Source organism: Nymphaea colorata, chromosome 11 (genome assembly GCF_008831285.2).
Source record: "Nymphaea colorata isolate Beijing-Zhang1983 chromosome 11, ASM883128v2, whole genome shotgun sequence".
Lineage (NCBI taxonomy): Eukaryota > Viridiplantae > Streptophyta > Magnoliopsida > Nymphaeales > Nymphaeaceae > Nymphaea > Nymphaea colorata.
Window position 1 is genome coordinate 962,845 of NC_045148.1, and position 25,926 is coordinate 988,770.

General features: G+C 37.7%; 1 protein-coding gene across 1 annotated transcript; it reads right to left on the reverse strand.

Annotated features, from left to right (window-relative positions):
- Positions 1–7,077: 7,077 nt before the first annotated feature.
- On the reverse strand, positions 7,078–22,582 carry LOC116264213 (uncharacterized). The gene is made up of 15 exons (XM_031644306.2): positions 22,318–22,582; positions 21,237–21,364; positions 18,208–18,279; positions 18,002–18,115; positions 17,080–17,148; positions 16,942–16,998; positions 16,622–16,675; positions 16,477–16,539; positions 16,256–16,318; positions 15,492–15,656; positions 15,262–15,417; positions 8,071–8,151; positions 7,915–7,976; positions 7,644–7,735; positions 7,078–7,390 (listed from the first exon to the last, which is right to left on the reverse strand). Exons 1-14 carry the CDS (start codon positions 22,514–22,516, stop codon positions 7,654–7,656), a joined length of 1,365 nt encoding a protein of 454 aa, XP_031500166.1. The 5' UTR covers positions 22,517–22,582; the 3' UTR covers positions 7,078–7,390; positions 7,644–7,653.
- Positions 22,583–25,926: the final 3,344 nt, after the last annotated feature.

Genomic DNA, 25,926 nt, shown 5'->3' on the forward strand with positions numbered 1-25,926 from the left:
GCTAAAAGTATGATAGAATCTCATCTCCTAACTGTGCATCATCCTTCTAAAACTATCTTGCAGGGAAAAGGAAAGGCAATCTTACACCCATATTTTAAAGTTTTCCCTTAAAGTTGATAGTGAAAGAGTAAAAACTTATGAAAGCTTGGGACGTTCACTAATTTCATTTCACTGCACATGCAATAAGCGGCAGATGAAGCAGAAGAGACTAATTGTTCGAATACAGTCATGTATATCATAGCTCATGCAGTTCAAGGAAACAACGTGAAGAAACAACAAGATAAAGAAGAAGCAGGGAAGCAAATTAGCCAGGTTTAATCTTCTGATAACTACTCAGCAAAATATTGCTGCCGAGAAAATCCAAATGCCACAGGATTAGCATTTGCATGGCTAATGGCCGGCCTTCATGAAAGCAATGCACAAAACTGAATCCCACTCCTTTCATCTTCAAGGACCCACTGTGATGGGTACTAAAAAAAATCAATGGAAAGAAACTGTAAGATAGACGACGAGGCCAAGTGGGCATTTCATCACCATCAATTGTGAAGATTTTTGAAACCATTTAGGATGCTTGAAAAGACTTTGTGTATATTTTTATAGTTGTTTCCCCCAAGTTGGTTGTGCAATTGTTTTCAACTGTGCAATTGTTTACCATTTTGAGAAACTCGATGTCCTAAATAAAATTCAGGGTTGGCAACCTGTCAATTTATTTCAATTTAGAAGTCTTCAATTCACTACAAACATACACACTGATATATATAAAATGAGAAAATCGAACTTATAATATAAGACCTGAATTGCTCATATTTGTTCTTCACCCACTTGTGAGATGCGGAGCAATTCAGTCATGCCAAAATTATTCTCCCTGTTCCCTTTAAGCGTTGATCACTTTTTAAATCTCTGCCATCAAATCTTATGAGACGAAAAGTAGACACCGATCACCTTTGTAATGTTTCCCATCGTTGACTTGTGTGTTAAGGAGGTCGGCTGCAACAGTCCAATATATGGAATGGATCCCGTTATTTTTTGCCCCAAAGAACCAACTCAACTAAACAGTTGTGTTGTCAACTTTATATATATATATATATATATATATATATATATTATCGGCATGTTGGATATTGCTGGATGATAAAAATTTAACAACTATCAATCACTAAAAGCACCATGCTACATGAGCACTATAAGGAACAATTTTTGGTATTTTTAATTATACTTTGCAGTGTTTTTTAGTGACAGTTGTTAAATATTTAGTCAACATTTGTTAGCTGGTTGATTATACACAAACATATATATATATATATGTATATGTATATATATCGTATACTAAAAGTTGCCAAAAATAATCAGACTATTTCATCGCTTCAAAAACCATAAATTGTTGTTATTAAAGCCATTGTAAATCATCGCTACATTATAAATTGTGGTTAATACCAATTTATTAACTGTTTTTTAGTGGTGAATTTTTAAATTTCAACTCTCCAACAACATCTAACACCCAACAACATTAAACTTTAAGAAAAAAAAGGTTATGGATATTGTTGTCATATAGTATTTTTTTTACATCTTTTTCTCTTTGTGTTTCTCTCAATCATCCATCTACTTCAAACAGATAGCCATAACTGGATGGACAGATACTAACACTGGATAGGTCGTCCAACATCTGCAACACCTCTTAATTTCACCTACTCAAATCATCTTCGCTACATCAGGAAAATCTACCCCAGATCTTCACCTTCACCTATGAGCATCATATTGCTCATCACATCTGACCCGTCGTTGCCCTGAAATAAATCAATAAACAAACTGCAACTTCTTGCCGTCGCCCTGTAACGAAATTATTATATTACTCCATCGGTTGAATACTTTAGAACTTGAACCCATTTAAAAGTATTCGTACATGATGATCTGGCTAGCTATGTGAAAGGTGTCCTTCAACGAGGGGACCTAGCTAGCATGTCTGTTGGCGCAACACCGTTTTTCAAAAGGGCAATCTTCAAATCTGGGGGTCGTGATGTCTCAGTGTAAACCAAACTGATTTTAAAATTATTGTGATTAAAAAAGGTTGGATTTTGCCCATTGAAGTCAAAATTAACCTGAAAAGTTACTGATGCCCGACTTGATGATGTTTTCTCTGGTTCGTCAGGCTGTTTGGTTCCATGGTTTAATACCCACAAGTTATTACGACCTCTGAAGCTTAATTTAATCTGATAATATTGATGATCTGCTCGCATTTGAACAGGATCTCTGATCCCTATGGCGAACTAAGAAGCTTGTTTATTTTAATGGAATGAATTCTCCGATGAAAAACAAAAGAAAACAAAACTGAGTTGCATGAAGGACAGAAGCTGATCGATCGGAGCCAGGTTGGTTAAAGGGCACAGAATTCAACAGTGGCTCATCTATATGCCTTCCAGTGGCGGAGCTAATTTGCCACAACAGTTCACAAAATTTATTTTATTTACATATGAAAATTTCATTAATTTTGATTTCTTTTTATATATGAGTGCGCCCCATAAAGTTTGAAATCTAAACTTAGAGTAGTCCACAACCAAAAATTTCTACCTCAGCCACTGTGTTACTCATTTTATTTATCTCATGTTCTTCTGCCAGGTTCCTTGAGTCCGATAATTCTGGTACTATACTGAAAATATTTTGGACCTTGTGTGGTATAATTAACTGAAGACGCATGGCCTTCGCCTTCGTGAGGACCTGTTGTCGGTCAAAAACAGTTCCATGGAATTACTCTGTTGGTCTCTTGAGGGCGTTAATGCGACGCTACTTTTTCAGCGGAAAATATGATCTTTTGGCTTTTCTTTGGCTTTTTTGCATAAATGGGTAGCTAAGCAGAAAAGTGTTCCGGTTTTTCCTGCTTGCAGAGCTGAGGCAGCCTGTGCAGGGACGAACAGCTGATGGATTCTCTTGAAAGTCGTCTTTTCTCTCAAATTAACATCGGTTTAAGCACGGCCACCTCCACACAATGCCTTTCTCTCTTAATTTGGAATTTATGATTCCTCTCTCTTTCTCTCTCTCAAATGATGAGTAGTGTTTCCTCAGATCGAGTATTAGAGGGTGTTATCAATATTGAAAAGTGATTACAGATGCCTCTGCCGTGGAGGCCAAGTAGACCGGTTCTTGTTCTCCTCCACATACATCCATTTTCTCCGTCTCTCTCTACACGCACACTTTATATATATATATATATAACAAATGATAATATCACTGCATGTGTGAAGTCAGGACGTTGGTAGTTGAATATCAAGTCCTGAACCTGTCATTGTCTTAGCCGAGTTTTCTCATGGTGTTGTCCTCAAGATTGGTGGTTAGGGTTCACTCTCAATTCACATTTGCAGACAAATGTATGTATAATAAGAATGATAATAATAATAATAATACGAACCGACAGAAATTTGTTATAAACAAAGATGGGCAGCGTTCACACATGGTTCGACTGCTGATTGAGCTCAATCTTAAATCTGTCTATCGTGTTGGTCATTTTTCAAGCCCAAGAAAAGTTGTTTTAAGAAAATAACCGTGTCAGGAAGTCAGATCATTAGCTAGGAGGTTGAACTTAGACTTTTTAGTTTAAAGAGTTGGCGAAGACAATACCTTGGCATAAATGCTCGGAGGCCCATTTTCAAGAGTCTGAACTTTTCACTTTCATCTTAGTCCATCTTGGTGGGATTCTTTTGGACATAAGATTGCGGATTGATTTGCATTCCTAGGCATGATTTTACTCGTCCAAAAGCAAGTAAGATCTTCCATCGCAATTGGTTCCTGTCACAGAAAAATTTCTGAATAAGCGGTTCTGCACCAGCAGTTTGTTCATTCATAACCATTTATTAGTGGACCCAGAACTATTAAGATGCCATTAAGATTAATTAATCATAACTGTTATTGTAGACACTTGAATTTTGTGTACAAAATAAGTTGCACAAAAAGTAGATGTCAATCTTGCGGTTTAACTCGATGAACAATCACAGGTCGGTTTAAGTTTTAATTTTTCTACAATGGAACAAGTCTGACGCCATTTTTGAGGGAACTCTGATCACATCTGTGGTTATCAGATATCACCTTGATGTGTTCGTCGTTCTACAAAATGATAGACAAACCTATTTTTCTCAAAGATTTCAATCCTCTCTCTCCTACCTTATTGTGCTTGAATATAGCACTAGTGCTCCACATGTTGTATTTCCTATCATGCGACATATTGGTAGAAGATAATGAATGATACAAATGAGTTACAGAAAGTGCTAACGAAAGCACTAATTAATGTCAGACAAACTTGGAAATCTATCTGATTTCTGTTAAAAATTTAGGAGATATGAGTACAAAGCATGTCCCCATTAACTTCTTCTTGTAAAAAATCTTTGTTGCCAATTGAGTTTTTAAGTACAAAGAGTTATGAAGAACTTGCAAAAAATTACCAGTTAATTAATTATCCTTTGCTTTTCTTTTGATAATCACATGCTTCAAATTTACGTCATGGACATTTGAAGGAAAAAATGCACTTGAAACTTTCGTAATCTAACTCGCTAGTTCCCATCATCAGAGGTCATCTTTGACGTGGTTTGAGATCTTTCTCCCATTAGTATAACGAGACCAGATTTAGGGCGTCTTTGAAGGACCAGAGAGTTTGTCCCTTGTGAAAAATATGGATGGACCGTTCAACACTCAATCAAACAACCCAGCAGTTGTTTTTGATAAATGATCCTTACTTTTCTGAATTTTCAATCATACGCTTGACTTGCTGAAAATCCTAACAAAGTTTTCCAACATTAGGCCACCTTACAAAGTTTTTCAAGTAGAAGCATTGTCAAAAACATCCTTCTTAGGTTTTAAACGGTGAGATTTTTCTTGGGTTTTTAACAGCAAAGTTGTTTTTTGCAATAAAATCTTGAAAAAAACTCGAAAATTTTTAAAAAATAAAAAAAAAGTTATAAATGAAATAAATGAGAAACTAGTAAGAAAACATAAACAAAACTATATAACAGTGATACGAGGAATGTTTTAGTAATAATAAAAATGATGAAAACAATTTGGTTTAACTTAATATATTTGAATCCATGATAATATCAATGCCAAAAATAAAAAAAAATATCATGAAAAAAAATGCAATAATAACGTGATAAATATTTTTTCTTGTTTTTTTCAAAATATCACGATTTTTTTCCTTTTTTTTCGTTTTCTTTATTTTTGATGTTAATATCACATATTTTCGAAAATATCTCAATATATGTGACACTGAGTCAAAGACTCCCATGCTGAGGATCGTCTTCAATTACATCATCAAGACTCCACATGATCATCAGGCTGCCTGTGCCACCGGCGAGAGGAAAGGTTGGGGGGCTTTTGCTGGGAGAGCATCGGCTTCACAGCCTCCCCTGCCACTCTATCTCAGCAAAGGGGAGATCAACGCCGATGAGACAAGGGGCGGCAGACGTTTGCGGAGATGTCTCCTGGCTGAGAGTCTTCTCTTGGGACGGGGAGGCATCGGCCTCCCCGAGAAAAGAAGGAAGGAAAAATGCAACTGTCCGATCACTTGCAATGGATGGCCGCCATCAACTGGCCTCCCGATACTGTATGTCCAGCCCCTCGAGAGTGAAACAGAAGCTAAGAGGTGGGATTTCAAATTTATAGCAAGTGCAGGCCGCCCCTCAGCTAAATAATGAGTTGCAAAAAGATAGATACGATGCTATCAATTTAAATGTCCATGCCGTTTTTCGTCTCCCATTCTTAAAATCTCATTTATTGAATCTCAGTAGCGATTCAAAGCTGCATAAAAAAAGTGTGTTCTAAGAGATTATCAGTTTAAACAAATTGAGGATCTTATGGTTTTATATTTACGCTACATGTTAAAAACTATGCATGGATCGAATGGAGAGTTGTCTGATCTTAAATCCATATATCTGAGATCTTAAGATCTCATATTGAGATCCACGGTAAAACAAACAAATAAAACCTCCTAGTGGACGACAGACATGTAAACCAACCTTCAGTCAATCCGTGTGTTACATTATATATGTGTCTGTACGCGCACGAGGCCAACAAATTTACTTGATATTGCCTCTTATTCTCATAGAATAGTGGAATATCCATAGGTTAAATGTATTAAAAGAAATCAATCCATCACCCATACATTACAAGAAAAGCATGTCCCAAAAAGCAATAGAGGGGAAAAGGCTCGTATTGAAACTGAAAAAAATAATTTAAGTGACTTAAATAAACCAAATTCAATATCCTTGCCTGTTATTTTGAGAAACCTACCAAGAAAGTGATATTTGAAAAGGACATAAAAAATTTAAGACTTCAGTCTGCTGGTGAATAAAATTATGCGAGGAAACCTTGAACAGAAAAGAAAACCATGTGAGCATTGTGCTGTTAATCGTGTGAGAAAGGGAAAACCATGTCAACATTGTTCTGTTAGTTGTGCGAGAAATGTAATTCAATCTTACTTTCGTTCAAATAAAAAGGCAAACACAGCTCAGAGAACTGGTTTAGTTATAATCAATGATTGAAAATGAGCAAACATAAAAATCAAATGAAGACCTATGATTAATAAATTTAAAATTGACAAGAAGAGCTATGTATGAGTTAATGATACAAGAAAAAAACAAATTAAGATTTAAATATGTGACAATGTAAGTTGACCTTGGACTCATTAAGAAAAGACGCCCTCTACACAAAGGGCTCGTTCCACCAGCGATGTCTCATCGAAAAGAGATAAACGTAAGAGCCTGTCCACGAAAAATCGTACATTCACGTTTAAAGAAGAAAACCTTCCACATTTTCACACGAAACTTCAGAAACCATGAAAAAAGTACTGCGACGAAACTTCCGAAGTTTTAAGGAATTTTCGGACGACGATGGTTGAAATTACAAAGGCAATCTTCATCCGTATAATTGCACAAGCATTCCACTTCTACGTCATCGTAAAGGAAACGGAGGTGTTAAGATGGCTTCGAACAGCAAGCTACTAACTCCTCAATGGAACCTCTGTCCTAATGCATACACTCAACACGCAGATGCATACACGCACACACCACTCATGCACACACTTGATAAGATAAGAGAGTGTTTCGAGAAACCATTCATCTTCAAAAATAATTATCTCAAGGTTTTATTTATAACAAACAGAAGAACAGAGAGGAGAGAAGAACAGGAACTAAGTAAATTATTGCCCTACAAAAATTACAGAAGTGAATGACTGCCCTATGGAACAAACACACTACGCTAAATAAATGACCTTTTCTTTCCATTTCCTCTTGATTTGTTGAACTGTAGCAGCTCGGACAGTTTTCACACGATTTTCAAACCACATTCAACGCCTACCGTCAGGAACACAAAGCAGTGGAGATCCACAACAACAGCGAGCAACACCCACATCCACCTGAACATCACAAAGAATAGCCCCACATGATACTAATTCAAGCACATGAAAGGAAGAAAGGGACAAAATGAATACAAAAGCCCCATCTACGAGGTTGAACAAACAAGAACCATAAAATATCACGGCCCTACATGTCACATAAGGAAACTAAGAAAAACCAAATTAGTCGATGTTTGATTCCAAACTATTTGAGTTTCTAATGGCAAATTAAATCATGAAGTTTAACAAAAAAAGAATGTATATATATATATACCTTTTAAATCCTACTTGTCTGCATGCCTACGTTTAGGCCTCCGATGAGTATGGCTGGAATTGCCACTCCGTGCTGTTGCTTGGGCCTTTTTACTGCCAGTACAGAAGGAAACCAACGACCTCATGTGAGAACATGTCAATTATACAAACATAACATCCCAAAAACTAAGAAAATGAAGCTGATGCCTTTGAAGTGAGAAAGATCAACGACTTCCAATGGAGCATGTCAGCCAGATATAATATAATACTCTCCAAAGATATCAGAGACTAACCAGAACAGAAAACAGTAAAACCTATAGGCAAGAAGTATTGGCAAGGCCAATAGAGCAGATGCCTGCAAAACATGAAAAGAGGTCCAGAATTACTTTCTCCTTCCACATGGTAGCATGCAACAAATCCAACATGAGAAATACAACATTAAAGCATACCATAAACCATACAAGCTCGTTTGTTGCTAAAGTCCTTGTCAGTTCATGTTGCTTCAAAGTTCTCCTAACAGAAGATTGAACCTAAAACATGATCCAGACAAACATCAGCATTGATAAAATGTTAAACGGTAAGTAATTTTAACAATGACAAGGAGATTCAATCAAAACCAAGTCCTTTGCTCCACATAGCAATGTAGACTATACAAGTCATTTGTAAAAGAAAGCATAAAAGTGACCGAAACAACCTAATAATCTTTCAGTATATGCCTCCCAGCAAAAATAGTTGCATTCACCCTTTCAGAACCTTAGATGAAAACAAAAGATTACGAAGTGCATTGCCGTAACTGTTGAATTAAGACTAAACCCAGGCTTGGAAGGCTGTTAACCTATTGCTTGCTCAGATTCTGCTAGAAAAATGTCTCAGAAAAAGGAATGAAGCATCTGAAAATAGTGGGTATTTGTGTTGCATGTGGTCCTTACCGGCCCCTTTCTTTCTCTCTCTCTCTCTGAATAAGCAGCCATCTCAGGACAATAACTAAAACCCCACTTTATCCTAGTATACGTGCCACCTCCCCTAAATGAAGTCAATGAAGATCAGCATCTCTTCCCAAATAAAGTCCTATAAATCGCTTGCAAGTGAAATTTCGGTGACCTTTTTTCTCATAGTAGGTAGAAATCTCATAAGATAATTATTTAGTCAACCACATGGAGCATATCAACCCACTGCGAGATCATATGTTACACAGACAAGAACCGATTCAACTGCGTGAAACGCAAATCCTTTTTCTTGTGATTATTTACAAATAAAATTTACATAAATCCCTAATTTCACCACCTCAGTGCCTTGAAGAACAAAGAATAATCGCAATCCACCAGTTCTTGCTACACAAGGCCACCCCTTGATTTCCTAGTTCTGTATTACAAAAGGAACACCAGAGAAATAAAGGTACATAAGGCCATTTTGAGGGAAATTGATTTGACAAAAACCCTGTATCATTTGTCTGGAAATGGCCATGCATATAGTGGAAACACAAAACATACCCCTGCTGACAGAAGAAAGTTTAGCATCTTGTAGCATGGTTCAGTTGCCAAAGACATTGATGAGCCCCAACCTCTCGGCTATCACTCAGAAGTCTACACCTGAATTGTTGCTTAAGGTGGCCTCAGGTCGTAGAGAGCTATGAACCTACTAAACTTGGGATTGCCCCCCTTCAATCCTTCATGCTTTTTCCATGAAGCCGGGACTAGAACTGTTTTAAGTGGTTAGTGTTTCAGTGGTTACTGTATTTAATAGTATAAGGAGATACTAGGCCATAGTCCAATGCACAATTCCGATCATAGCACTTTTAGCTGTACAACTATCCTGCAACTGATAATCTTTTTTAGCTTTTGGACATTCAACAATATCCCATATTTTGTTGTAACACATCACTTTTTTCCTTGTTTATATCAGTAACCCATCTTCTGTCGCATTTTCCTGCAATGGCACATAGGTTGTTTTTTGAAGCTTCTGCAAGAAACGCCTTTTTTCCTTGCAGTGACCCACATGGGGTAGGGGAAGGAGGATGTCCTCTTGTTGATCAAGGTCATGGTTGAGCAGTTAATACTTAAAATGATGCTTTTATGTTGTTATATCTCTATCACTTGATATACAGTTGTTTACCTGTCAACAACAACTATTTCCATCATTAGCAGCTGTGCCGACAATGTCTCATTGAGGGAGCATAACCGATATATTGTTTTTTTTTCCTCCTCGATGACTCGAAAGTTTTTCTCTATATTAACATTTTGTTACAGAAATCGTTTCTCAATGAAGCCTTTACCTTATCGTTGCCACCATATCAAATAACTTGAAGGGGGAACAAGTTTTAATCTCATCAAAAGCAATGTACCTGGAATCTGGAAGTTCCAAGGCTTCCCTTCATCTAAGTGAGTAGCATTTACAGTAGTCAGCATATACAGAAGCATTTTCTTTTCTCTTGGGATGTAATTTGTTTCTTTCAGTAGAACCATCAAGCATAAATTCTGGTGCATCAGTCAGAAAAAAAAATCACAGAGGGATCTATGCCTAAGCATATTCTTAGGTGAGCAAGAGTTGCCCAGTCGAAACCTAGGAAGCTCCCTCTGGAGACAGCACACTGTCAACTTGGTGCTGCACGCCATCTCATATGCCCAAGAGAAACACATCGTTCAGGCAACACGTCGTTCCAGAACCACCAGCCTGACCAGCTCCCCTATGCCCCCTTGAGGCTACAACTAAGCATATTTGCAGGCATTGCTAGCTATCAAATGGCTTGCAGTATGAGATAGTTAGTTCAAAGATATGCTAAAACATATTTTATCAAATGACTTGCAGTATGAGACAGTTTGCCCAAAGATATCCTAGAACATACTTATAGAGACAGGACGAATAAGCATATTTGAAAGCATTTCTATCTATCAATAAGCTGCAGTATGAGACGGTTTGTTCACAGATATCCTATAAACATATTTACAGAGAACACACACGATGAAATCTCGGTAGTATGCATGTGTTTGTGCTACTATCTTTTGTGGAGCTTTAGGTCAAGAAATCTGTTGATCCACGCCATTACTGCTAAGGAAACAAACCAGACAAATAATTTCTGCCACCATCAAGTAGAGAAAATTGAACAGACTTGCTATGAGGCTTTTCAATTAAGCTCACAAGGTTCTTAAAATTTAAAACCTCAGAAACATTAAAGTTCATTCATTAACATCACGTACATCTTAGACTAGATAAAGGAGGAGGATCACAGACATCCTTATGAATTAAAGCACTTCAAGAATTTTATCTCCTCGGAAGCAAAAGACAATAAAGTAAGCTTTTATAAGTCAGTAAATAGGGCCAATTGCCATCAATAGCACCATTCCCTTTATTCCATCAGAACTTTCAAGGGCTGGCTACTGCAATTCTTCGTCCTAGACGACAAAAGATTATCATTAGCTGTTAACAGGAGTAACAAGAATCTTGGGCTTCTTAAAGGTAGTATTGAACACGAATAACCCATTACATTATTGATCCCTAGAGCATACTGCTCATGGATAATCATTCACGAAAACATAATTTGGAGCTAAAACAAGGATGACTTTTATGTGAACAGCTGGGATTCTTAAATAACATTTTCCTTGTACCAAGGATACATCTGTGCTTGCTTGAAAATCAAGAACATTGTTCCCAGTGTGGATGATTCTATAGAATCACAAGTGCCAATGAACCACTGGTTTTATGAAGGTATAAAGATACAAATACCTTGAACTTCAAGAAATACAACTTGCTCCCCTGCTATTAGCATAGCACTTATAGCAACAACAACAATGTCATGTAGACCTGATGCGCAAAACCTTACTTTCATCTTGAGTGTGCCCCAACACTGATGAACTACCTAGTCCGTGGATAATTTAACATTCATATCCCATATTGCTGAAAATTCAAGCTTCATGATCTGATCTGCAATTTGCAAGTCATGAACAGTTTCTTTATTACTATAGACCCAAGGGGTAAAAATATTCTGATATCAGCATTACTATTGTGGCGTCCTCGTATAAGTCCTTTACAATATGATGTCCAATATTAATACACCTTTTCCACCAAAGACATTAACATATTCAGGTCAACTAATCTCTTTGCATTATCTATCTCTTGCAGAAGATAGTGAAATGTAATTCATAAAATTGTACTCTGCTGCAAACCTGTTGGGGGATGGCCCCATCAAGATTATTAGCAAAAGAATGGGATACAGACAAAAACGGAGGATGAGCATCCTAGCTGCTCGGTAGGGTGTTCCCAATAGGAGTTGTGATTACAAAATGAGGCTTTAGCAACAGTGCAGAAATCTCTGGCAGGATTCCCACAAGATAAGCTCAGCAACCTTTTACAGCAGAATAGGGTGGAGTTCCTAGACATGGCTTCAGTAGGGGAAGTCAGGATTCTGTGGACACAGTTCTGCCAGCTTTGTGGCCTGACCATGAGGTAGTCCTGAGTCCTAACCTTTCTATAATTAGCCCTGACCATTCAAGAAAGTCCTGACCTTTCAAGAGAATCCTGACCTTTCCATAACTTTTCCATAATTGCCTTTCCTTTCCGTTAATGAGACTGAAGGTCACTTAACTGATTCAGGTCAGACAAATCGTTCAAAGTGCTTACCACTATAATGGAAAGGATCAGTTGTCAATTTGTCATTGTATGCCATTAGTGCTGACCATACCAAAAATGCAAGTGTCTTTCTCTTCAATGAAACACTAATGGCATCTTGATTGGTATGGAAAAAGGCATCTTTTTGGCGTAGCAAGAATGATGTTCTCCACCAGCTGGATCCAATAGGCCTCTGGAGGGGCTAGGCAGTCACGAACTCCAAAGTCAATTAAAATACCATCAGGATTGTAGAGGCCGTAGCTGACAATAAGACGATGCTTTGCAACGAGGAAGGCCAGATGCAGGGAATATCGCTGTTCAGGGTCCCTCATGTAAGTACCCGGCTAAATTCCAGCTTTAAACCATACTACCTCTATCAAATGAGATGAGTGGAGCACCAGTCTTTCCACAACTGGTAAATGTCTGACCAGATTGATGTCGCAAAACTGTTGGGGGGGAGGAAGACGTGCGCCATGGCTCACACGATGCGGAGCTTCTACATGCTACTAACAGTAATTGGAAGGGCAGCATGCCATACATCAGACAGCCATCCCCTTCAGAAGCTGGTGGCCTTCCATTTGATAAGTTTATGGATCATATCTTATTCCGCTCCAACATTTTTGCCAAATTTTCCACAAATCCACCTCCATACCTTGTTAGTCCAGCTACAATGCAAAAAGATGTGGGGGTTCGATTCTTCACTTACCTACAAAAGAGGCACTGGTCCGCAATAGCAATCCCAACTTTCTGGCATTTGTCAAGGGTGAAAAGCCAACCCTGCAGGCCAGCATGGGGGGGGGGGGGGGAAGGGGCTGGTTTGCCAGAGGTAGGGATTCCACTCATTCTCAAGGCTAGATCTGATACGCTGGTAGATCTCCATGGATGTGAGGGAAGCAGCATTGGCGTCCCCCCAGTGCGAAGTATCTTTCCCTTTATTAAGCCTTGTGTTTCTTATCACAGTCCTAATCCAATGGGTAGTGACATTTCTGCAAATCAGCGACCCCATATGTGTGGTTTGGGCCATATTTTTATCAAGGGTGTGAGTCGATGACTGCAAAATCTCCACCGTCAAGGAACGTGTGCAGTAAAACCCAACCCCATGAATCAAACCAAAACTTTGCCCTGGTGTCGTCCCCAATCTGGCAGCACAATTCACGCTCACCTCTGTCCAAGCCCAAACAATAGCATGATGCTACCCTTCCACGTCCAAATATCGTCCCATTGAATGACCAGATTGTCCTCCACCGTAGCTGGCCAGTGCTGCACAGCGCTTGTGGCGATGGGTAGAATTCAACCCTATCATCGGATCGGTGTGTGATTCCCGCATGCAAGCCATTGGTAGAGGTGGTGGCCCTAGGTCCATGTATGTCAACTTGGAGGACTCCCCCACCCCTGCCCCCACCAACCAAATCTGGGATCAAGAGCTTGGTTATCACTGCCCAGAAACTCCAGTGAAATACCATCGACCTGCCTTTCCGTGCCCAGCAGCCCTTCATCTGACGCTGCCCTCTTCCTGGATTCAAGATCTAAAGGGGGATTTAAGACTCCAAATCTGTTCGCGATGGTTGGCTTGCCATTTTGGGTGATGGTTTGCCTTGCATTTTGAACTCCTCGCTTGTTCGGGCGCCAGAGGATTTTAACTTCTGTCCAGCCAAAAGAAGATAGTGGCATGGGGGGATCCTCTTTCTCCCGTTTCAGGTCAGAACAGGCTTTGGTAGTTTTTGATAAATGTGAGGTGGCTTTGCATTTTGAACAAAGCTTCAGTCGTTCTTCACAAATCACCTCCTGGTGGAGCAGCTTGTCTCCAGTTGCAAAAACATACACAAGCGATTTGGGTAGGAATCCTAGAGGAACAAATATATGAATTCTTGCAAACTCCACACGCACCATGGTTTTGGTGAGGGCATCAGTTTCCAATAGGGACCCCCACAAAGATCGAGCAATGGCCTGGAACACCCAATAGTTCCATAGATAGAGGGGCCAACGCAGGCAATCTAATCCATAGCGGGATCTTGACAGTGTCCTCAACACTTAACGACATCCCCGGTCGGCACTAATTTGCGACTAGGGTTATTCCCCCCAACTTCCAAGGCTCCTACCCAGAGTACGATCGCCACTTCGCCAGGTCTTACTGGCTATGAGCCCGTACAAGGCAAGACCCTTGGCCCAAGAAGGAGAAGCGAGGTTGCTCACCTCCTTCCATTGACGCTTCAGATTATTCATGATGAAGGAGAAATCTATGCTTTGTTGTGCATTTCCACCCACAAAACAGCAGATCGCGCACCAACAAAAAGGTTTTTTCATGTGCTCCAAGTCCTTCTCGGGTATGAAGATCCTGGGGCAAACTTCATCACACTCAACCTCCAACGACTCGCAGGGGTCATCCTCTTAAATCAACTCCTGGACTAAGCGCTCAGCTCACGTTAGGGACGAAGTTTTCCTTATACTCCTCCCCTCCTGCGGGAGACCATCAGGCCCCTTTTGCACTTCCACAGTCGGAGCGCCATTCATGGCATCCTCAACGCTTGCATTATCCAGGCCTCCCATATGATCATCAGAGGGTGCGTGTAATGCCCTCTCCGAAGGACCCATGGTCGCTGGAGGGCTAGCAGCCAGTCCCATGGAAGCTCTCAGAACCCCGATGCCGGGAAACACTAGCCCATGTTCTCAGGAGCGAGAAACGCTCTTTTGATTTGGAGAGATTTAATTTCAATTCATAAATTGTATTAAGCATAACTCCTTGAGTAACTCAAGAAAGTAGCTGGAGAAGGAACTCGCAATTATCCTAAATTTGTGGAGGAATCCAGAATGCGTGAAGTGCAAGAACTGCACGTGAGAAACTCTACGCCAATTCTTTAGTCCTTCGACTCCATTTGGAATAACAAAGTTTAGATCTATGGGAGTTCTTGTAAAAATAAAAAATAAAAATAAAAAACTCTGGGGCTCTTAATTTCGAACCCTTTTTGCCTCGCTCCAAACAATACCAGCTTTTACTTCCAAGAGGGAGGAAAAGCCAAAAAAGGCTGAAAGCAAGTTACCTGGTGGTGATATGTAGTTGCTGATTTTAGAAACTCCCCATAAAGATGGACTGCTTTCTCGGTATGGGGCTTCAATGCAAGCCTAGCTTTGTCAACATGAGGTTTTGCCACGGTAGCAACCTGATCAACATAGGGCTTGGCAAACTTCTTTGCTTCCTGTTATGGCATATGACAAAATCAATTAACTGGACATTTTTGCATTTCAGTCAAGGACAATTTTCCAGTCATACCTTCAAGTAAGGATCTGCCATTTCTTTTGTTTTGACAATATGAGGCGTAATCACAGTCTTTGACTGTTCATAAACCTCAACTGTTTTGGTGGTAACAGTTTGTACATGTGGCTTAACTGTCGTACATAATGTCACCCATTTTTCTTGCAGAACAGGAACCCATTTCTGCACAGGACATGCAAAAACAATCGACCAAAGGAAACAATTATAAGCATGTCATCTAATTAAAAAATAATTTGTAAGACATACTGATATCCATTTGGTTACATTGATATTAGGTTCACCAAATGATCTTGGCACGATGCTATCATAATGAAACCATGCATAATCACCACAATGTATTTGTACAGGACCTCTACCCCTATAGCAGACTATGAAAACATGAACTAAAATCAATTTTATTATTAGCTAAGTGATTACAAGACCCCATTTCATGAATTAATAGACAGTTAAATGTTTTTTGGTCTTTATATGACATCTTAAGGTGCCCCATGACAGCGATAACTGTCTCACACATGATCAACATAGTCCTCTTCAAGTTATTAGGAGAAAGGAAAGACTAAAAGAATAAACAGAACAATTAGCTTTACAATACTAATACACATGACAGAAGAAGGTCCAACAGACAATGGACATTAAAAAGATTAAGAACAGTCAAAAGTAAGAACGTTCAACCCCCATTACAGATCTTATTGCATAAATCATCAAAAAAATGGTAAAGCTAGATTGACTTGAAACACAGCAGGTATGTAGAAGTTACTTACAGAGTTAATTTCTTCAATATAAGGCTTACTCCAGTCCTGAACCTTTGCAGTGGCTTCCAGTGCCTAAAAAACATTCATAAAGCAAAAACCTACATGTGACTGGAAAACAACCAAGATTTAACAGCTGAATTTGGTTCAGCTGTAAGATCGTCAATCCACAGAGACACGCAACTATTACATAAATTTTCATCTATAGCACAATTAACTAACAAAATGAGTACCCTTTGAGTAGCAATATCCCAGGCAGGCTTTCCATGAGCATTCCAATGCTTTGCTGCAACAGACTGCACTCCACAAATATTAGCAATATTTACCAAAATAATCATAGTTACCACAAGGCAACAACCATGATCTTGGCCAACTCACTTGAAACTGAGCAGAATGTACTGCAAGCCAGTGTGGCAGCCATGCGCTTTTAACCTAATTCAAAAGTACAATTTAAATTTGCCTAATCAGCAGCAAGCAACTGAAGTCTATAACATATATAAAAAACAATATCATTATACAAATAAGGTAGTTTTTGTAAGATTAGAAACATGTGTGCCCCTGAGAAACAAGACAGATCTACAAAGTCATGAGATTGTCTTGCTTTGAATTTTAATATTCTCAAATATGTTACTCAACAAAGACTAGATCCAAAATGCACTTCCTCAAATAAGCCAAAAACTGATTGACATCATGCTTACTTCTGACAGCTCCGTAGCCTTTGACTCAGCATGTCTCTGAGCCTTCAACATCTTCTCCTGGAAAATCAAGTCATTTACTGTGAGCAACAAACAGAATGGAGTAATGAGTAACAGAAGAGAGTTTAATTGGAGACCTACCTCACTCAACTTAAGTGCCTTCTCCAATCTACGGATCTCATTTTTCTGCTCTTCAATTGCTTTTTGCAGCTGCATGATTATAAGAAACATAAGCACCAGTAAACCAGTAGTCTTGATTCTCTGGAACTTATCTAAACCACTTTCCAGAATAATTTACAAAATAACAATCCAACAGGTATAATTGTAACAGACACAAAAATTTAAAATAAACGCCAATGTCTTTGTCACCTAAGGCAATGGAGCAAGCACTGAGTTAGTGGTTTCAATTTTTTGAACTCACATGTAATATACCATGATTATCACATCTTGTCGTTCTTTTGGTTCAAGTCAACACTACCTAAAGTTGGTATCAAGATAACCAAGCAATAACCAGAAATACACTCAACCCAAAATTGCCAGAAATAGGCAGTGGTTCTAGTATACAAAGGCTCTGAAGGTATCGGGCACTAACAATTTTCTGTGTTTGGTGTTCAACAATTCAGAATTTGAAATGATTCTTTTCATATATAATTACATAAATACATTATTACCTTCACATATATGCACACACACATATGCCAGATCACAATATAACCCTTGTTTTTGTGGGTCTATACACTAAATATCATACATGTGCTTATCCCATGCATATCTACAAACAAATGACACATAATGAGAACAAACATATCATGACAACTGAATGGAAAAACTGAAGTTTCACAGCTGAGAATGCCTTTCAGTAAAATATCATAATCAACCCAATGTTCAATATAGTGAATAGAACTTGCTAAAAAATATCAAAGATTGATTGATTTTGCTCAGCTTTTGGCAAATAAATATAACTAATTCAATTGCCTACCACTATGTTTATGGTGGTTTAGCAACAACAAATATGACAACACTGCTAATTCACAAAAGTACATCTAACTGATTAAATTCTTACATTTCCCACTTTAGCACTCAATTCTTTTGTTCTCTTCTCAGCATCACTAGCCCGAAGTTCTGCAGCTTGTTGCTGCCGGTTCTGTAGATCAATTTTGCTTTTTAAAATTGTAATCTGTTCATCAGATAAATAACATCAGTTAGGATAAAAGCCAGAGGAAGCAAGTCTACCAAGCCAGGTTCGAAAACCTGAAAAATGCCTGATACCTGATTCTCAAGTTCAATCGCTCGTGCATGAGCCTTTCCAACCTGTTCTTCCGCATCTGTTGCCCCTTTCCTCTATAGCATGAGATGGAAAATAATTCATCAAAAATACACAACTAAGCAAGTTACTGTGCCCCAGTTTCTGTATAAAATGGAAAAGAATGATGGATATCTGGAGGTAATAGTTTGTTAAGACACATATGCATCCAGCACAATCATAACTAATTTGCATACATCCACCCACTTCACACGAAACCAGAAAGTCCTTGTCCAATTGAACGATGAAGACAAAGTAAAACCCATAAGGTTATAAATTTTTAAAAGGTTTGAATATTTGTTGTCAAAGGCTCACCTAGGTTAGCCGTTTTTAAGCAACCTGCCACTTGAAAATACCTAGGACCTAAGTCACATAGGTACAGGTATGGGTTCCAATACGGGTATAGAGATGTGGGTACAAACATGAATTTAGAAAATGTAGGTATGAGGATATGGCAAGATATGTGTGTGTGTGTGTGTCTGTGTGTGTGGAAAATACCACAAAAAATTTCAAAATGAAAGCAACATTTAAATAAACAAGTGACATAAATAAAAATGCATATGTTAATGAACAACAAATCTCAAAAACAGAAAGAAAAACTTGATTAGATACAAACTAAATCAAGTAAAAATAAGTAGTCTGGATCAGTTTCAATCCAAAAGGTACCCAAGTGACCAAGTACCTACTTTGACATGTCGGTGCGGCGACATGGATACATAGTACCCATCTGATTTAGCCTAGGTGCTCACTAGCATAGGCTTTTCATTGATAATCCATTTTTTTCTTTCTTATTCTTCCTTTCTTTTGAGACAAATTTTTTCTTCTTCTTCTTGCTTAGCTTTCCATCTTTTTGTTGTTGCATCTGGTTTTTCATAAAAGTATACAAGTGTGTGTGTGTGCGTGCGCCTGCATGCATGCTTATAGATGCAGTTTAAATTATATATCACTATACTTTGATAAGTTTTACATGACATATACATGCATTTTTTATTATAATACAACAGTTTTATGGAAAGCAATGCTAACATGAAGTATGATTATATTGAAGATTTATGTTACTCTTTTCTCCTTTGATTGATTAAAAATTGTGGGTTTTGTTTTAGGATTTTAGTTTTATAAATTAGAATTAAAGATTTAGTAGCAGAAATCAAGGAAATGGCAAGATTTGGCATGCTCTATAACATTGAAAATCATTGATATTTTGCTTCTGAGCCTTTTTTCTTTTCTACTATATAACTTGTAAACCTCAATTGTCCAACTTCACGATTTGTTCTTTCAAAAATGTACAGGGTTTTCACTGATAATGCATCAATGTTATTGTTAATTTTACCAACTAAAACTGCATTTTATTGGTTCCCCTTTTTGGGGGGCCCACTTAATGCACTTGGTTCTGTCTAGGCTCTAGGCTCTAGGCTCATCAAACCACCCACGCTGCACATCTGAATGCTTTGACAACATAGTTTATATATATTTACACACACACACACACAGTGTGACTGTTTTCTATCTTTTTTAAATACTTTGCATTGTCTTCACAATCTTTATGTGCCTGTCTACAACTGTATATGTGCTCATATATAATAAATTAATAGCATTTAGTGTTGTATTCAATGTTGTAAAAAGCATATCGTAACCCATATCAGTCAGGTCAACAGATATGTTGCATTGTAAACTATCCTATTGTATTGTAAATGTACCATAAAATGATTCTTTTAATTCAGAATAAATAGTGAAAAAATTAGGAAATATCAAGAAAAAAGTTGTGGCTGATACCCGTATCATATGATACAGGCTTTGATATTGTAAAATTCATGTATGTATATTATATATATATATATATATATATATATATATATATATATATATATATATATATATATATATATGATGCACCACCTATTTGCCATATATGTGGTATATTGTTTATAAAGCCAAAAAAGATATGATACTTATCATGCAATACAACTTTGTATCATACTATACGTACAACACTGGTTGCATTTTATCAATTTTATGCTAAGACACATGGGTTCTTCAGTAAGGTCTACGTACCCATATGATCATACCAATACTCAAAGTGAGTATGTGGATACTTTTTAATTCGAAACTCATCCAAACTATTTAATTTTACTTTATTTAATTTTTTTTCAACACAATTTAAGTTTGTTTTTAAACTTATTGTTCATTAACATGCAATGCTCTTATTTATATCTTATTTATTTAAATGTTGTTTTAATTTTAATTTTTTTGTGTTATTTTGCATATGTACATATGTGTGTGTGTGTGTGTGTGTATATATATATATATACTGCCATACCCTCGTACATACATTTTCTAAAGTTGCCGTGTTTGTACCAATATATTTGTACCCATACCCGAACAGCACCTGGACCCATGTAACTTAGATTTTATGTGGTTCTCTGTTTTGCATTGATTAAATGCACCTAATCCAACCTGGGTGTGCCTACGCTCTGGGCTTTCTCATAACTTAGGCTCCAGCTAGCACCTTTAACAACATAGTCAATGTGGTACTTGGTGGCAAGCACTTAAGGGATTTCTAAGCAACTCATGTTTAAATATTAATAGCTAAACAAGGTCATAGACCCAAACCACCCCCCACCCCACCCTCACCACCCCCCCCCCAAAGAGAAAAAAAAACCCACACCTTCCTTTTTCTCCTTTCCTTTCTTTTTCTTTATTGTGGGAAATAAAAATCCCACAACAAAACCCTGTCTACCAGACATAGGAAAGATTTCCTTAACAAAGTACAACAGAAACCTAGTTGAAGCTCCCATTTATCAGAGTTAAACAGATAGCCAACCCATATTCCACATATTCCAAACAAGAATAAAATGGGGAAGAATAGCAGTAAATCAACATGGAGCGAGAAAGGGAAATTAAGCCACATTTTACATACAAAGTAAACAACGACGAACACCAGTTTGGCAAATGACAACACAAGTATGTCAATCTTGAAAGCAGAACCAACACTGACCTGAAGGGAATCAATTTCATCCTGCAAAGATGCAAACTTGTTTGACTTCTCTTGAATGACCTTTTCAAGCTCTAAGATTTTGTCATTTTTGATTTTCAGCTCTCGAGCTCTCTCTCCAACATCAGATTCTTAAAGAAAAAATAAACAATTGGAAGTGTAAATTACATGTTTTGGTTTAATAATAAATAGGAATATTTTATATAGAATGAATATGCTAGTTGGCGGTGGTTATTTGTGACTAAAAATATAGATGCTTCTCGTCAGATAGCTGATGCATTAGTGCTACCCAAATTTTGCCAGGAATCAAACAGGTGTGGCCGGTGCCGCTAACAAGTAAAATGTCAAGTAACAAGCTTCCAACAGCCTTGCATGGACAAAAAATCCTTAATCAATGTCCACTGCTAATTTGTCCCACCAGAAAAAGAAAATGTCAAGTAACAAGCTTATGCAGTTGCTTGGGTCAACTTCAAAGCAACCGTAACCTATTAGAAGAAGAAAAATGCAGCAAATGGATGAAAAAAAAAACGTTCATTTACCAGATCTGTCAAATGTAGAAGAAGGCTGCCGATTGACTTCCTCGCATTAGATAACCGAGAACATCCCAAACAAATAAGCTAAGCGGACTAAAGCGAACCTCTGAACTACTAGAAAGAAAGACTCCTAATATAAGTAAAGTCATCGAAGAAATAGAATCAATTCAGACTAATGGCCTTGTAAGCTGAGAACACCGTATTATCATCAGCTAAAACCAAATCTAATACAATGATCCGAACTAAAAACGCTTCTCGCGCTAGAAGGATCGTCGACGAGCAATCAACTCGTGCAGCCGAAGAATATTAATCAACCAAAATCTCGGGAAATCCAACCTCCGAAATTAACTCAAAACTTCTCAATGACCAAACAGCTCAACCTAAATCGTCTCTACTTCAATCAGATCCAAAAGATAAAACACGATCCAAACCCACGAATCATAGAATGCCTGAAGCCCTATGGAAGCCAAACGATTCTGTCGGTGGAACAAGAATGATCATGAACAGAAAACCCAAAAAAAAAAAAAAACTCTCCTCGGAAATTGACTGACCTATGGCGGCGATCTTCAACCTGAGACTCTCCAACTCTTTCTCCACCTCCGGCGAAGGCTTGCAGTTGAAGGGAGAGGCGATCTCCGCCACCTCCTCCACCTCCACCTCATCCTGGGTGCCTGCGTCCGCCAAGGCCCGGACGGAGAAGACGAACAGGAGGAGGAGGAAGGCGAGGACGCGGGGTCTGCGGGACGCCATGGCTTCTCGTGCTTGTTTGCCGGTCAGGAAAGGGCTATTCGGCAACGGCAGAAGGGCGACCGCGTTTTAATGTTAGCCGGCAGGGTGGACGGAGGAGGGTGGGTGGTGACCGAGGCCCAGTCTTCCCCCATTTTACCGCTAATTTCAAAAACCGGCCTAATGTTTCTGATTTCTTGGATACACCCCTCCCCGCGCTTTCTTACAACATTACACTATTATTATTTTGCTGTTAATTATTATATAACAATTTCAATGCTTCAAGTCACACTCACACATAATCATGGTCATATACATTTTTTTTTAGACAAACATCTACCACTTTATGCTAACGTACGCGAGATATTGAAATCTTGTTTTTAAATTTGAAGGTTTAAACGATACCGTTAATCTGATATATTCAGCTTTTATTTGCGTTTTTTTCCTTTTCAATTAAATTATAACCATCATATCTCAAAGCATATTTGTGATCACCAACATCATATAAAATTCAAAATGCACGCTTTAAAAATTTTCAGTTCATAAATCTTTCGTCTCACATCCAATAAACTTGGAACGGAGCACAATTTCTCACTCTCTCTCTTTATATATGTAAAGTCATTCATCTCTTTGGAAATATCCAATAAACACATTCTTTCTCTCTCTCTCTCTTATATATATATATATATATATATATATATATATATATATAGAGAGAGAGAGAGAGAGAGAAACTCATTCGAGTAAATGCGAGCTTAATGAAAATTAACCAAAAAAAATTCTTTGAGGAAAACGAACAACGTTGTTGTTTTCCGCATTCTGTTTACGCATCCACGGAAGAAGAAATTATTTTACCTGACTGAGTTGAGTTTAAAGGGAAGCAAAGGGAAAGGGGGTGGTATCAAATATTCGCATAAAATGTGAGGTTATTCTAAATAATGGTTACATTGTGGGGTGAAATGTAAATTGCATGTTTTTTTGATACACCCAGCAACGTGGCGTGGCTGCTGAAGAGCAAAACACGCTACGTGGTGTTTTCTCACTTCATTTATCCGGATATTTAGTTTCCATTTTTCTCCCACGTTTCCTTTGCAGGCGTTAAATATCCTCGATGTATCGCTTACATATTAAAAAAATAATAACTGGATAAAGTGAGCAAGTTCGAACAACATAATAATATTGATCTGATGATGAAATGCTTTCATTGAAGATAAAAAGCAAACCGTGGATGCGAACAGAGTATGAACCATTTACATATTCTTTGGATCATGGGCCTCCTTCAAATTTTTAGAAAATAAAGATTTGACTTTTAAAATTTTAAATTTCAATTGAACATATATGAAAATTTTGAAAAATTATATTCCAGTATCTATTAAAATTTTGAAACTATAATTGGACCGCTACAATAAAAAAAATAGTAACTCAGCTCCTCTAAACATTTTGTAAGCGTTTTAGACTACTCTTAAGACCGATCAGTGCGAGGGCAGTTTGGTTCAACTGGTTTCGGGAAACACTGGAAAAAGAGTTGGCTTGTAGTTGGTTGTTGGCTTGATGGATGCAACTACCTTTCAACTATTTCTAAAGTTCATGTAAGTACCTTTATTTTATATATATATATATATATATAACCATGGGTTAAGAGACTTTATCATTTGCCCAGGACATAAAAACCCCGAGGCCATATCCCTTAGTTCTTCGATAATGACTTGCATTAATGTTGAGCACAAAAAGAGAGTGCACCTTTACAATTCGAACCAGGAACCAGCCGCCTATTGGCCGTTGGCCCGGCCAGTTGCACTGCATTGTTTATGCTCATGGTTTACTTGTGTACTACTCACAGAATATAAAGCTTTCTTTAAGCATAAGCATACTTGGCCCCAAAGGACCTTTGTTAGAGCAATTAAAAAAAAAAAAAATGTGCCATGATCGGATTTTCTATGAAAATGCACACCGGCATTTGGAATTTTGTTGCTCAACTTCATGAAGCTGGTTTTTGTAATATAGTTGTTTAACTGAACAGGTTAAATGAATAATTACAAATAATAGGTGTGTTTTTGCTATATGCTCATTTGTTGCCTTTGAGTGGCTCAAGACTACAAGCCAAAGATGCATAAAGGAGCCCGTGGACGACATTTATTTTCGAATCAAATTGCAGCCTTGGCATTGACGACCCTCCATCCTTCCAATAAAGAGGAAAAGAATGTCATGAAATTTCTCAACTAACTTTATGACTTTTCTTTTTCTCACGATGTCTTTTGTCTTAAATAATCAAATCAATGCCAACAACTACCTTTCTTGTTCATTACGCCCACGAAAGCGTGATTTTCTCATTTTTAATTTTGGAAAACAGTTCGCGTCGTGTCTTTCACATTTGATTAGCAAATCTAAAGAGCGGTTTTTCATTAGAATGACATAAACTAAGGACGTCGATAATATGATTATGGCAAACTCTTAAACAATGGTTAAAATAAATTAAAAAAGGATGAACATGTTTAATATGAAATTTGTTGTCATTTTTTGTTGTATGAACAGTGAAGAGGTGGCAAGAAGGATCCCTGAGGGGGATGACGCAGCAAGAAACTGGTAGGTGGTCAGTTTTCATTTCAAATTCGTGTAGCGCCAACTATTTGTATTGCAAAAGAGAGATGCCAATATGCAACTTAAAGCATATGCATAACAAGAATGCAATGTGGTCGTGAAAATTAGCATGTTGTAAACCTGTTAAAAAATATATAAAAAGTTGTTTAAAAAATGAAAAAATCTTAAATGTTTTATTTTCAAATAAACTATTTGACTTTTGGTAAGAGTATCAATGCATTATTCTGATGTTTTTTTACCATGTTTCATGTTTCTATATGTTCATATTTGAATTACTCTCAATTAAAGGAAGCATGTATCATATTTGAAACCAATATATCCTACTTTTAAATTCAAGTCTGAATCTAAATCTAACTGTTGAGCGCACAACCAGATTGAGACTGCATTATGGAATGTTAACAATCAACTTCCAAAAACAGAATCCAAGTTCAAATCCCATGGAACGTTTACTTAAAACTAAATCTACATTGATCCGATGTCTACACTTATTCAAACTAGCCCGTTATTAATTGATATTTGATTATGTAATGAAAACCAGTGATGCTATTAGGATTCTTGTGACGGACAATATCCTTTGATGTCTAATCAAATCCACATTTAATAATTGCAGGCAAGCGTTGCAAGGGCACATGCTGCGTTAATAAAATCTTGGGTACTAACGTCCAAACGCAGAAGAAGGAAGGTGCATGACCAAAAGGCAAATTTTTTGTCATTTAGCATTTGTGAGGATCTCTTGCTTTTGGAGGCCATCAATGTCATGCATTTATTTTCTTCTTGCTTGATCTTTAATGAGAGAGGGAGAGAGAGGGATATTTTGATTTCGCAGTTTTAAAAAC

Coding starts and splice junctions, on each gene's coding strand:
- LOC116264213 (XM_031644306.2), bottom strand. CDS start 22,516: ATGGCGTCCCGCAGACCCCGCGTCCTCGCCTTCCTCCTCCTCCTGTTC. Junction 21,365..22,317: donor GTTGAAGATCGCCGCCATAG/GTCAGTCAATTT, acceptor TTTTTCTTTAAG/AATCTGATGTTGGAGAGAGA. Junction 17,149..18,001: donor TGAGTGCTAAAGTGGGAAAT/GTAAGAATTTAA, acceptor ATAATCATGCAG/CTGCAAAAAGCAATTGAAGA.